Genomic DNA, 12,417 nt, shown 5'->3' with positions numbered 1-12,417 from the left:
CAGTGCAGTGAAAAAAAGCTGATTTATCAGCAGGATCCTGTAAATACTCCATAATGGTATGCTACAGCTGCTTGGTAGGCTTTGCTCTTTGCTTATACTTGGAGAATTTATTCAGGTACAAGCATGAATTTGAAGTATGTATAATGGTGCATTTTTCTCTGGATGCCTCTTCCATAGCAGATGTCAAGGCCCTTTTTGCTTCCTTAAGTGAAGGCAGACAAGAGAATTAGTTTTTCTCTTTACTCTTCCTCATGTTTTGTGTCAGTGCCATCGGCTGTCCTCAGCAGGATGTGGAGTTTCAGTTGAATCACATAACGGTTATACAACTCAGGGCTTATCTTTCATACTTTTTGGGCATTCCTTCTTCACAGATCTGCTCTGAGTGTCCTCAGATCCTTGGGGGCTGGTTTGCTGTTTACAGAAGTCAGTGAAAAGTGCAAAATGACACATTTTGCTTTGGCTGCAATGTATTTTCTCAACTGAGTCTAAAGACAAGCTGAAGTGCCAGTTTGTCTCTGCTCTCCTTTGTATTCCCAAGGCACTCAAACTTGTGGTGCTGTGCTGGCAATTTATTAGTGTTAACAGTGTCACATTCAGAAATTGTGGTGAGTGGGTTTCAAGTCTTGGTGTAGGAACTGCCAGAATCAGTCAGGTTTTGTACTGGAGAAGCATCAAGGTGAACTGGTGCCATCAGAGAGACATGCTCCACAAGTCTGTGGAAGCTGGCAAAGCCTGGCTGTTTGGCCAGTAGGATGAGGGCCTCCTATAAGAAAGGACAGAAACCCCTGAAGTGTTTGTTCTCCTCCTGAGCGTGTCCGTCACGGAGACACCCCAAAATCAGTTTAGGCGGACAACAAGGTCCAAAACAAACTTTATTCTGGCTGGAAAAGTACAGCCAGTAAACCGACTAGAAATGGGGCTTATACAATTAGTTAGCACTCCGATAACATAAGATACAGGTTGGGATATCAAGTTGAGGAGATTATTGGGGTGCAGTAAAATAAGAATAATGAGGATCCACAGCGTGCATACACGCACTCACAAGAAACAAAACCAGAGCCCTCTGCCCCGTTTTGCCCACAAGAGATAAACACTCGCCTGTTGCGGCAAGGACTTATTCAAGGATATATTCAGTAACTTATCACTCACCCAAACGAAGAGGTGAGGCGCTCCCAGTCCCGGGAAGTTACCTTAGATGGCGTCTCCATCTAAGGGGAGGGCTCTGGAGGGCTCTGCAGACCCACTGCTCCAAGAAGACCACACAAAGGGAATCTTCGGGAGGAACCCTGTTTTATAGTCAGATCAGATCTGGCTGTGGGCATTCCAGAAGCTTCTCAGCTTCTCTGGGCTCCTCCTCTGCTAACGACCCTGTCCTCCGACTCTGAGTCTCCACAAAGACAGGCATTAACTGCCCCATTTAAGGCCCCAGTTCTGAGAGGGGGGTGTGCAACTGCCACACCAGTTCTCAGGGCGTGGAGGGGGGGAAGTGCAACTGCCACAGTGTCTTTTTGAGGAAAGGTTTCAAACCCTTGCATTCCTGTGGCAGGGAGCTGGGGAGTGTGTGTGATGACAGATAATGAAATTTAGTGGACAGCACAGCTGAGAAATGCAATTTGTCCTTCCTCTCATTTTGTCTTGAGATTTTTGTGTTGCTTCCTCTGCAAACTTGTGTTCGCCTGCAAAGGTAGGTTCTTGGTTTTCCCCAGTGGTTTTTTGAATGCAAGATGGCTTAGTCTTTTAAGAGAGGGTTTTGTACAGAAGGTTTGCATTTTGCTTTGCTGTTTGCAGCTGTTGGTGTGAGACTTTCCCTGGATCATGCCAAGACACGGGAGCTCTCAGTTGTTTCTCTCTCCTGAAGGTGTGGCTGGGGCTGTCAGATGATGGCAGGGCCTGTGCGAAAGAATTATACTGAAACAGGATGTTTATCTTGTTAAATGGTGTGCATCTATTCCTCTTCCAGATGGTTGTTAAGGCAGGAATGTGGACAGGAGGACAGAGGTTTAATCCAATTCTAAGACCTTGGCCTCTTTCTTGCATTGATTTCAGATCAAACCAGGAGCATACTCTGAGGTCGTCTTTGTGCCTTCTCGAGAGTTTTGTTGAAGACTTTAGTCTCTGATAGTTGTGGTATTTGGCTATTAATCTGATGAGCTGGCAAAACCATGTATTTAAAATGAAACTTCAGAAATGAAACTATGAGCACGTACCCTCATTCACTGTGGCAAATCCAGGCGAATTTGCCCACCCTAAGCAGGCAGCTCCTGTCTTCTCATCCATGGCACGTGGGACTGGTTCAGCAAGATGATGTGGCTAACCCTCTCTGTTGTCTCCTTTCTTTTAGTACGTTTTTGTCTGTGCCCTGGGGCGAGAGAAGAGACCCTTCAAGTGGGTATGGGAGAAACCTTTGATGTGGGTGGGATGGGGCAGTAAGTACTGCCATTAGCCAGGGAGCGTCTGGATGGATTTGTGTGACTGTGCCCACAGTGGTGGCTCTGCTGTGAGTTAGAGCAAGTGTTCGAGCAGGAGGTTTCCAAGGGAAGGAGGGTGGTTGTGAAGGGTGGTAGAACTTCCTTAAATCTTTGGGTCCCATGCCACAGTAAATATTGTACCCTTACTGGGTTCAGTAGCATGATATGTTTTTTCACAGGATGGATGTCTCACCTCTGGCTGGAGATTGCCGAGGGCTTTATGGGCTGCTTCCTTCAGGAAGCTGGGAAACACGTGGTCTTGAACTATATCTTTTGTGAACTGAAAGTGGAAATTTTGGAGAGAAGGTCCTAAGATGCTGGTGATTTGGGCTCAGCACTGAGGGGCGGAGCCTTCCCAGCCAAGGGGCAGACACCCAGGTTGTGTGGCATCTGGAATGCCCCCTGGCACCTCTAGGGGCTGTGGCCGGAGCTGGAGGAGCTGGTGTCCAGTGGGGAGGGGGCAACATGGGTCTCCTGTGAGGGCCGTCTGTCCTCTGGTGCCTGCAGGAGTAAGCACCGAGTGGCTTTGTTGTGCCAGGGAGGATCTGTGTCCCTGAAGTGCAGGTGACCGCAGCTGACCTCTCTGTGTGTCTCTGGGTAGAAGGGTTTTGGGTTTTTCTTACTGTAGACGGAAGACTTTCAGCCAATAATATTTTTGCATTCTAAAATTAATTTTATTTAAAATATGAGATACTTCTGATGAAATTGTGGGTGCATAGGTTTTTTTGTTTGTGTTTTGTCAACATCTGGTTTCTGCTGAGGCAAGCCTGAAGGCAATTACTGAATGGTGGTACAAACTGTCGCCATTTTCTGCTTAGCAGCTCTTCCTAGGCTCTTCAGTAGTAAGCCTCTCTTCTAATAAGCAGAAAAATATTACATCCCACATTTTGTTCTGTAGAAAATACTCTTCTTCCAAAAAAAGGACTCAAACAAATTTAGTGGGATAAACATCGTTTGTCTTCACTGGCAGTAGCAGGGCAGATAGATGTAGGAAGAAAACTAGATAAATAGCTCACAGTTAGAGCAGAGGCACATGAGACACCAGAGGTCTAGTGAAGGCCATGCTACAACCATCTTCAGTATTCTGCATGGAAAGGGTACTTCTTGTGAGTTTTGAACCTGAAAGAAATTGGAGGGAATGTTATTTTCATGGGTTATATAGATCCAAATGTTATACAGAGGTGCATTAGGTGCATGGAGGAGCCACCAAGGGAAGATCTGTGTCAGGTAAGGATATGTGGAGATATGTGTCCTTATTTCGTTAATACAGACAAACATGAAATGAACATCCAGAACCCATTTTTTTGTAATTCAAGTTACAGAGAATTTCCTGGAAACTGAATTCAAAATGAGAATGTAGTTCGTTTTCATTTTGTTTTTAAAATGAAAATATTAAACCCTCTCCTGAAAAAGTATTTTTGGGACAAACCAGCTGGAATTTGAGTTGGCATGATTTTTAAATGGACTGAATTTCATGCTACCTAGTAACTGTGACATAGAATTCCTTGTAAAGTATATTCAAAATTTAAGAGTTGGAAGGAAACAAGCAGTGTTACTTACATGATCATTTTACAGATCCTCCAGTTTCTGTTAAAGCTGAGCTGGGTTGCCATCTCCTCTTTGTCATTTCAAAGTCAAACACCTAGCAAGAGAAACAGCTGGAAAACACCTCTTTGAGAGATCAAAACATTGTGAAGAAAGACAAGATTAGAGAACAGCTCCACACTATGGAGGGTCCATTTTCAGTCATGGACCACTGAATTAACAGATAGAGGAACAACTTGTTTTATGGACACAAGAACTATTTTATGAACATTGTTTATTCTTATATAAGACTTTTCTGGCATGTTACTGTCTGTGGGCTTCAAGTAAACTGTGCCTGCCAATTCATCCACAAGCCACAGAACAGGAAATATCATATAAGACCTGTTCACATGTCCTCTCCAAAAGTCGGCTTGGCTTATCCCTCTGTAGAGTGTCGGTAAGCATAAAGAAACAAAAAACCCAGTCCTCTTGCCTGAGGAGGACTTGGGAAGGGTGAGAAAGGATCACTGCTTGCTCTGCAGGGCGAGGCCATGCCAACCATGAAGGGCAGCACCCAGGTCACCCGTAATCACTCACCTTGAAGTTCTCCACAATACGCTGTGGTGTGACAGACTTGGGAATTGCAATCACATTTCTTTGGATCTGGAAGCGAAGGAGAATCTACAGGAATAGACAACTGAGCCAGAGAGGACAGCTTCTGCTCTGGAGGAAGCAGAGCCTGTTCCAACAGCTGTTTGCCATTGAGTCAATATTTCAGTAGAACTAAACCCTTTATGTGGAGCTGCATTTCAAATAATTCCTGTCCCTGTGGCCTAGGTAGCACTTCCTGGAGAGTGAAGAGGGAATCGGTGGAGGCACACATGGCAGGCCTCCTTTCCCGTTCAGTTTTGAGACAGTTAGTTCCTTTTCTTCCCACCTGGACTTTCAGCAGTCCATGGAAGGCTTCCATTCTCTGCAAGAGGACTTGAGAGGGGAAGTGGTATCTGAAGTTGGGTCAAAAATCTTTTCAAGGGCCAAAGAGATAATAGTGTCATGTCTTGGAGGCCATATAAGAAAAAAATCTGCATTGTTAGAGAAAAATCAAAGGAATGTCGCAATCCATGGGGAACGAATGGAGGTTCTACCTAGTCCTCAGCTCTGTTTTCTTTAATGGCTGTGTTATAGGAAGGGGTATCCACTGTACTGCACCTACCTATCTGTGCTGGGGTTTTGTTGTGCTTGGCTGTGATCTCTTTGATCTTGGGGTCATCCAGAATGGAAGCATCCTCTGGTTTAGCCCTACACAGAGAAAAGAAATCAGTGGCAAGAAACTTGCATAGAAAGATCCAGCCTAGCAACAGAGATGTGTATCTAGAGGAATGATTAGTAGTGCAGTTGTAGACTCAATGTTACCAGCATAATCCATACCAGCTCCCTTGCGAATTGCAAAGCATTCTTACCGTGGCCTGTCAGGAGAGCCAAGGTGACAGTAGGTTGTTACAGCAATCCCTTTGGATTGACAGTACTTAATCAGCGTCTCCTGGATGACATTCGACCTGCCAACACAAAGGCACACAGGTTGATAGTGGAAGAACTGTTGTAATATTGTTGTGCTCTGTGGATTATCTCCTAATTCAATTAGAGGCTGTCTTTTCCCCTAATTTACCAGTGACGTGCTTGGTAATATGCGTCCTTAGTATTGAAGACACCTATTTTTACACAAAATGCGTATACAAGTTTTGCTGTGGGAGTTTCACAAAGCTTATCTCTGGGTTCTTTATTCTTCCAGAAAGAAAGTTTCCAGGGAAATACTCCAAAATTTGTAAACAGTGGTTCAGCAAGGTGAGACAAAGAATGAAGTATCTGAGTGCCTTGGGTACTCAGAAATATCCACAGAGTGGGATTTAGAGTATGTGCTGTGTCTACTTCATTCTTCCTTTTTCTGTCTCCTCATTCAACTGTAATCAGATCTTTATAATCTCTGAAAACTATTCACCTGCAGTCGCTTACCAGTTTACCTGGTTATTTGCAGGCTTGTACTTCAGTCCTGGCTTGTTCAGGATTCTTTCAGTCTGCTTGTGGTTAAATTTGGAGATCCCGATGGCTTTTACCAGACCAGCATCCACCAGCTCTTCCATGGCCTAACATAAAGATGGGCAAAATCATCATCTGGTATGCAAGACCGATCACGAATAAGATGTTCTTCCTGATGTGGCTTGTTTCCCATCATGAGCAGCACAAAATTGCTATTTAGAGTTGCAAAGTTCTTGGAGGGAAGAGCAAGTACTGGTACATTACTGCCATCTCACCCAAGCCCAAATTCTCATTCACTGAGTTTGTGGAAATTCACACCAAGTTGCATGAGAAACAGAATAACAGTCAGTAATCCACTATTGTGCAAGCACTGAAGGGCAGTACCCCACGCTGTAGGCAAGATCTCAAACTAAAATGTCTTTGTTTCTGTCATTTTTTTTTGAGCAATTCAAGAAAGGTGTAAGAACTGTGGTGAAGACAATTGTAGAGTTGTGATCGTCAAACAATGAACTTTTTGTAACCTCAGTCTCATCTGCAGCTCCACTGAAAGTGATTGTGCAGCTCAATGTGGGTCAGGCACTCATGGAAAAGGAATAACTAGGTAATGACTAAGCATGGATATTATGAAAAGCTGCTTTATACTGCCTTGTGTTCCTTTCAACTAATTATACATGCATGAGACAACAGTTCTGTGCTGAAACTAATGAAAACATGGAAGAGGCTGATGAGGACAGAGGATGCATCTCTTCTGCTGTGGCTGAACTTACCTCCCATGTCTGTAGAACTATCATCACTTTTGCCAGGTATAGACATGCCTCTGCCATCTGTGGGAAACAGCTCATCTTGTCCTGCCTGTCCATGAGAAAGAAATGCTTGAAATAATCTCTGTTGGGACGCCAGCTATGTAAAAGAACCAAACAGAAATGTAAGGAGCTAAAGCTAATAGTGCACGAAACAACCTCATCATTCTCATCGTAACGTAATTCTTTAGCCATTTCTTATTCTTAGATCATGCAGGGTCATTACATTTTTGCTACTTACTATCTCAACAAAGACAGGTATTTCTGCTGCAGCCATTGAAGTAATGTTCCACAAAATGCATGCAGGGAAGACATTTATTCATAGAACAATATCCTGGAGTCTTACACAAGTTCACTTCATGCCATGTTCTGTTATGCATGTTTAGGAATAATAGCTTCTTCAGTTGTTTTTAAAAAGGTATATGGAGGATAGACTTTGGTTCTGTGGATATACACATTTATACTGGAGTACATCTGCTGAAAAAGGTACATCTGAGCAATTTCCCATGGGGAGGCTTACTGTTTAAGTTGCTGTATTAGGAAAATTAGAACAGCCTGTAACTAGACAGCATGGCCAAAGCATTTTGAATGGTTGAAATTTTCTAGATGCCACAATATTACGCGGTTTCACTTGACAACCTTGTCCACATAAAGCTAACTAAGGCAATATTGAGATAATGGAATGAAATTGAGTTCAAAAGCGTTAGGCAGAGATTTTGATCTGGGTGTAGCAGAAAGGAAAGGCTAAGGGTATATATGTATATATATACACACAAACTGACATAAATCGTTAAGTACATGTAGTATGCAAAAGTTTGGTATCGAAAAGCTTTATCTTTTGAAATCCAAGGTCTGTGAAACAACACTAAGGCTCCTACAGGCAAAGTCAGCTCAGTCTGGACTGTGTTAAGCGCTTGGTGATTAAAGAGAGAAACGTAAAACAGAAGCATATTCTTTCACTCCATGATTCTGAAACATTCATAGAGAAGAACTACTATCAGGCAGTGAAGCACAGCCCTCCTTCCTGCAAGGGGTAATTTCCAGATTTGTAAAAGAAAGGCAAAGTGGCATAGCTTATGCTTGCAGCTGGAAGGCCTGATCTTAGTGCTAGGTCTGCCTCTCCCACTATCAAAAGGGCGGAGGATGCTTTGCAAGCAGCAGTCTCAGGGCTAGAGATCAAAAGCTTGTCTCTCACATGGCCAGAGTAAATCTGAATAAGCAACACGGAGCAGTGCTGGTACACACAATAAACGCGTGGTCTTTCTGGACTGGAGCAGCAATAGTGCTGCGTCACTGGCAGTTGAGGAAGTCTGCCAGGAGGGAGAGCCAAGGGCATTGCTGTTACTGTGCCTTGAACCCAAGAGGCCAGTGCATGAGGTAGAGAGCCGGGTAATCCTGTTTCAGGTCGGCAAGAGTCTTCTGGCATGCTCTGTTCACCAGAGGTTTTTCATAAAATGTGCACCACAGCTAGTGCACATTCTGTCCTGCACAGGACAGAAATGCTCCATCTTTTTTGGGAGGCGATATGGAATTAGGGCATCCTAGTGCTCTTCAGATCAGGCTTGCTCTGTGATGGGACTGGCACACGATATTGAATTCAGCACGTGCAGTAGCAGTTCATGAGATCAGGCAGATCTGTAGTAAAAACTCCTATTGCAGGGTCGGATTTGTGTAGAAGAGGATTGTGGGAACGGCAGGACGTACGGCTCCAGCCACCTGGATGATAAAAGTAGATCAATACTAACATGACTGTCTGGATGGTCAAGGAAGGCTAATACTAACATGATTAAATCACAGCAATCATTCAAAATTAAGCGGCCTTGGACAGGTTATACAGAGCTGTATGTTTGTGAGGAGTGATAGCCTGGGCTGACGAATACATGGAGGAATGAGAATGATATCTCGGGCTGGAAGACTGCCCCAAGGATGTATGGGTGTGTGAATGTTGGGCCGGAAGACCGCCCACAAGATATGCATGAGAACATGACTGAAAACAGTCAAGATGAGTGTGGTGTGTTTGGAAGAACATTTTATGAAAAAAACATCCTGTTTAACCTCTTGGTCCAGGCCTGTATCTGTAAAGCTATAAATTGAGAAAGCTCTGCCTGGCTCTGCTCTTGCTGCCGACACAAACTCTGTGTGTCTGTATCTCTGTGTGAGTCATTTTCAATTGCCACAGAGGATGGCTTAGCTCAAGAAAGCTTTCTGTCAGATTTGACCATTTGTACATTTCCTGTAAAAAATTTAGGCAAAGCCAAGGAAAAAAAAAAAGGCAAGCCACAAAGAAGTGGTTGGCACCAGTCTTTACTAAATTAGCTTCATAATCCATCTTAATATCCCATTTTCATGAGTAAGCAAGAGAAAGAGAACTCACCAACCACACCTTCCTTTGGACAGGGGCTGAGCAGATTGCACTGTCCCAAGGTGCTCAGAACCTCATCTTCCTCACACAGCAGAAACACCCCTTTGGCAGGACTGTGAGCCCAACTGCTGGAAGAAGCACCAGCCACCGCCAGGCTCATCTCCTCTGCTGTGCTTTAGCAGTCAGTGAGGTGCTGTTACCAAACTGGTTCTGCCTCCATATCAGTCCATGACACTAAGAGATCTCAGACGTTTGTATCATGAGTTTCTGCCTTGGTGGTACCACCTGGCCCACTGCCTTTTCCTGCATCCCTTCACCAAATGGTCTGCAGATGGCCTTGTCTCATCCATCCCCTAGCACCTCCAGGTCTCCTCAGCAGAGTGACAGACCACAGCAGGGTACAGACACAGCATATCCTTCCTAACTCTCCATACAGAATGGGGTGAAGCTGTAAGCTTGTATCAGGAATGACTTGGATGATGTTATGAATTGCTTTATCCTACAGCATAAAGTTTGTCTCCAGTCCTTAAGCTTCCTACTATGAAAAACTGTAAGCAAAGCATTCCCCTACCCTGAGTGGAAGACCAGATCCTTACCTTACTGACGATGAAGAGGTCCTCTTGTTTCACAACGCTTTCCTTGATTTTCTGCTGGTTCCCTTCCCCAACTTCCTTCTCATTCTGGTACACGTAGGCACAGTCAAAGTGGCAGCAGCCAGCATCAGTGGTAACTATCACTGCAGCTGTTACTTTCCCAGCTGGGGACTAAAAATAATGCATAAATCTTAAGAATCTCAAATCAGCACCTATTAAATACCTTTATCTGAGCAAAATAAAAATAGAAAAAACGCCTTACTGAAAGGAATGCCCCCCTCCCCACCTGAGGTCGTCTACTTTCTTCTTTTACAAGAACAGGATTTCTTGCAGTCATAAACGTGGGCTCCAGGGCTTGAAGGCAGTCTTCAGCCCTGTTTCCATGCAGGTTCAGCCCAACAGTCAAGGAGAGCAGAGCCTGAGACACCAGGATAGTTCTCCAGAGCTGGCCCAGGGGGAAGAGAGTTTTCTGCCAGGCAACTCTGCAATACTGGTGCTTTTCTAGAAGCTGTTACCTTCCAGGTTCCCAGCCCCACGAGAGGCATCCTGGCTGTGATGCTCAGCTGCATGTAGGTCGCCAGGGCCCTGCACGTTGTCTGGGCAGCCCTGCTACAGCCACCTCTTGCTCAGCTGGTTTAATAGTGACTCATTGTCGCTGGCCAGGGGAAGAGGGTGGAGTGGTGCCTGCTCTCTGGGTCCTCCCATCTCTGGCAAACAGGGCTGTGGCTTTGCAGACTCAACTCACACAGGTTAATATTAAAGCTGAAATCAATTAAAAATCGTGGAGCCGATCATCCAACTGGGCCATCCAGCATTGTGCCCTGTGGACCTCACCTTCTGGTGAAGATCCTTATCAAAAGATGCTGTCTAAGGGAGGCTGTGCCCCGATTCGGCTTGTGTTTGTGCAGGCTTCAGCTCCTGCCATGGGTTGTTCATTCGTATCTCGCTTGTGATACATGCTGGGTGTTGCAGCACGCTATTGTAGTTCACCCCATCGGTTATCAGATGGAGCCTGTTTCTTTCAGTGGTACTTCAGCCCATGGTTTATCATTGATAAAGCTGGGGGCTTGTCCCAAAATGTGTCAATGAACAGGAGTCCTGAGGTAGGGGATGAGACAGAGGCCTTGCTCTCAGCTCATGGAGCTGCTCACTTGCTGATGGCTGTGGGGTTGTGGGGTGAGGAAGCACTGAGCCCTTTTGGCTGGAGCACTCCATCCCCACGACAGTGATGGTGGCCTGGGCTGGTCATCCCTTGGCAGAGTCTTGATACCCTGCATGCTGATGGAGTGAGATGGCTAGAGAAACCTCGGTGTGAGTTTACATAGGAAGAAGTGGCTCCTTTTCACCTCCCCACACAAAGGTGATGGTATCTGTTCTTCATAGGCTGGGAAGTGAGTCACAGGGGCAAACAGGGAAGCTCACGCAGGGCACGTGTGGCATAGGTGAGAAGTAAAACTAAGTACCCAATTTTTTCCCAATCTTAACAGGACCATCCCTCTTGTAAAACTGCAGAGTTACCTGTTTTTTCTTTTCACTTTTTTCATTGTACAGGCAACAGGCATATCTCTATGGCTTGTTTTTTAGTGGCCAGTGCATTCATAAAAGAGAGTTTCATTCTACCTGGAGAGAAATGTAAGTGTAGAAGAGAAAAGGTGCCCTGTAGCTATGTGGTCATCGTGGATGTAATATATAATTAATGTCATAAACTGATACATCATTTTGCACAAAAATAGAGCAGGATGGGAAGGTGTATTTTAATATTTGCCACATGGGGGCAGAATTACACTTGTGTGTGACTGCTGCTTTTGAATTTCTTAAATAATGTCTCAGCAGATTGAATTGCATATTGCGTTCCTTAGATTTTGTAATAACTAGAAGGTGGAAATCTCTCTTCATCTAGATCTTTTCCTAAAAAGGATAAAAAGAAAAATAATGAAGGTGGCTTACATTTGTAATAAATAAGTAGGTGTGAAAATTTTCTGGTAGGGACTCAAAAGATACAACCTGAGTTTTGAAGAGGAAATTAGAAATTGTCACTAACATACCAACTTTCTGAATTGTCTGATCCTAAAAGGCACATAAAAGAATTTCTGTTTCCCTGTTGTCTTTTGCACTGAAATGTATGAGACTGCTTTTCCTGCCTCAACTCACCACTTTTCTCAAAGGTGTTCCAAAACTTAAGCTTTCAAAGCCGTGCTATATGCGCCAGGTGGAGGGGGGTAAATCAAGTCTGTTTTCTCCCTCCTGTTAACAGAACACTTACTTACAACATGTTGTATATCCCAGGGGAAACAGAATGTCTGAAATTTAGACTGGTTGGATTTACTACAACTGGTAGTGTTCTAATGTGCTCGGCACCTCCGGCTTGGTTTTGACTTTAGCAATCATTGCAGATTGTGAGCTGTCTACAGCTCGTAGGAAGCAGCATGTGCTGTACAGAGTTGGGTCGTTGCGGGAAAATAACAGGAGATTGGCGAGGAGGATTGTAAACATGCTCAAGTGACTTGCAGCTGAGGTGTAGAAAAACACATATATCATGCTAATTGTTGTTTAGTCTTCTGTGCTTGACAAGTAGAACATCTGTGTTCCGATAACAGAGGCTTGTGATAGACTCAGAGGCACCCTATCAAACATGA

The 12,417-nt window shown here is 44.5% G+C and overlaps 2 protein-coding genes across 2 annotated transcripts in view; one reads left to right on the top strand and one right to left on the bottom strand.

Moving 5' to 3' along the window:
- BPGM (bisphosphoglycerate mutase) overlaps nucleotides 1-12,417 on the top strand; it is a 39,719-nt gene that overhangs the window by 1,330 nt on the left and 25,972 nt on the right. The gene's annotated exons all lie outside the window — the stretch shown is intronic.
- On the bottom strand, nucleotides 3,545-10,326 carry LOC135995048 (aldo-keto reductase family 1 member B1-like). Its single transcript, XM_065646017.1, is given in 13 exon segments — nucleotides 3,545-3,587; nucleotides 4,029-4,092; nucleotides 4,095-4,110; nucleotides 4,590-4,673; nucleotides 5,192-5,291; nucleotides 5,453-5,533; nucleotides 5,535-5,548; nucleotides 6,011-6,133; nucleotides 6,794-6,814; nucleotides 6,816-6,878; nucleotides 8,177-8,293; nucleotides 9,785-9,952; nucleotides 10,297-10,326. Coding segments are annotated over 13 exon segments (924 nt in total).

This window comes from Caloenas nicobarica, chromosome 1 (assembly GCF_036013445.1).
Source record: "Caloenas nicobarica isolate bCalNic1 chromosome 1, bCalNic1.hap1, whole genome shotgun sequence".
Classification (NCBI taxonomy): Eukaryota; Metazoa; Chordata; class Aves; order Columbiformes; family Columbidae; genus Caloenas; species Caloenas nicobarica.
This window is presented reverse-complemented; position numbering and strand designations above follow the sequence as displayed.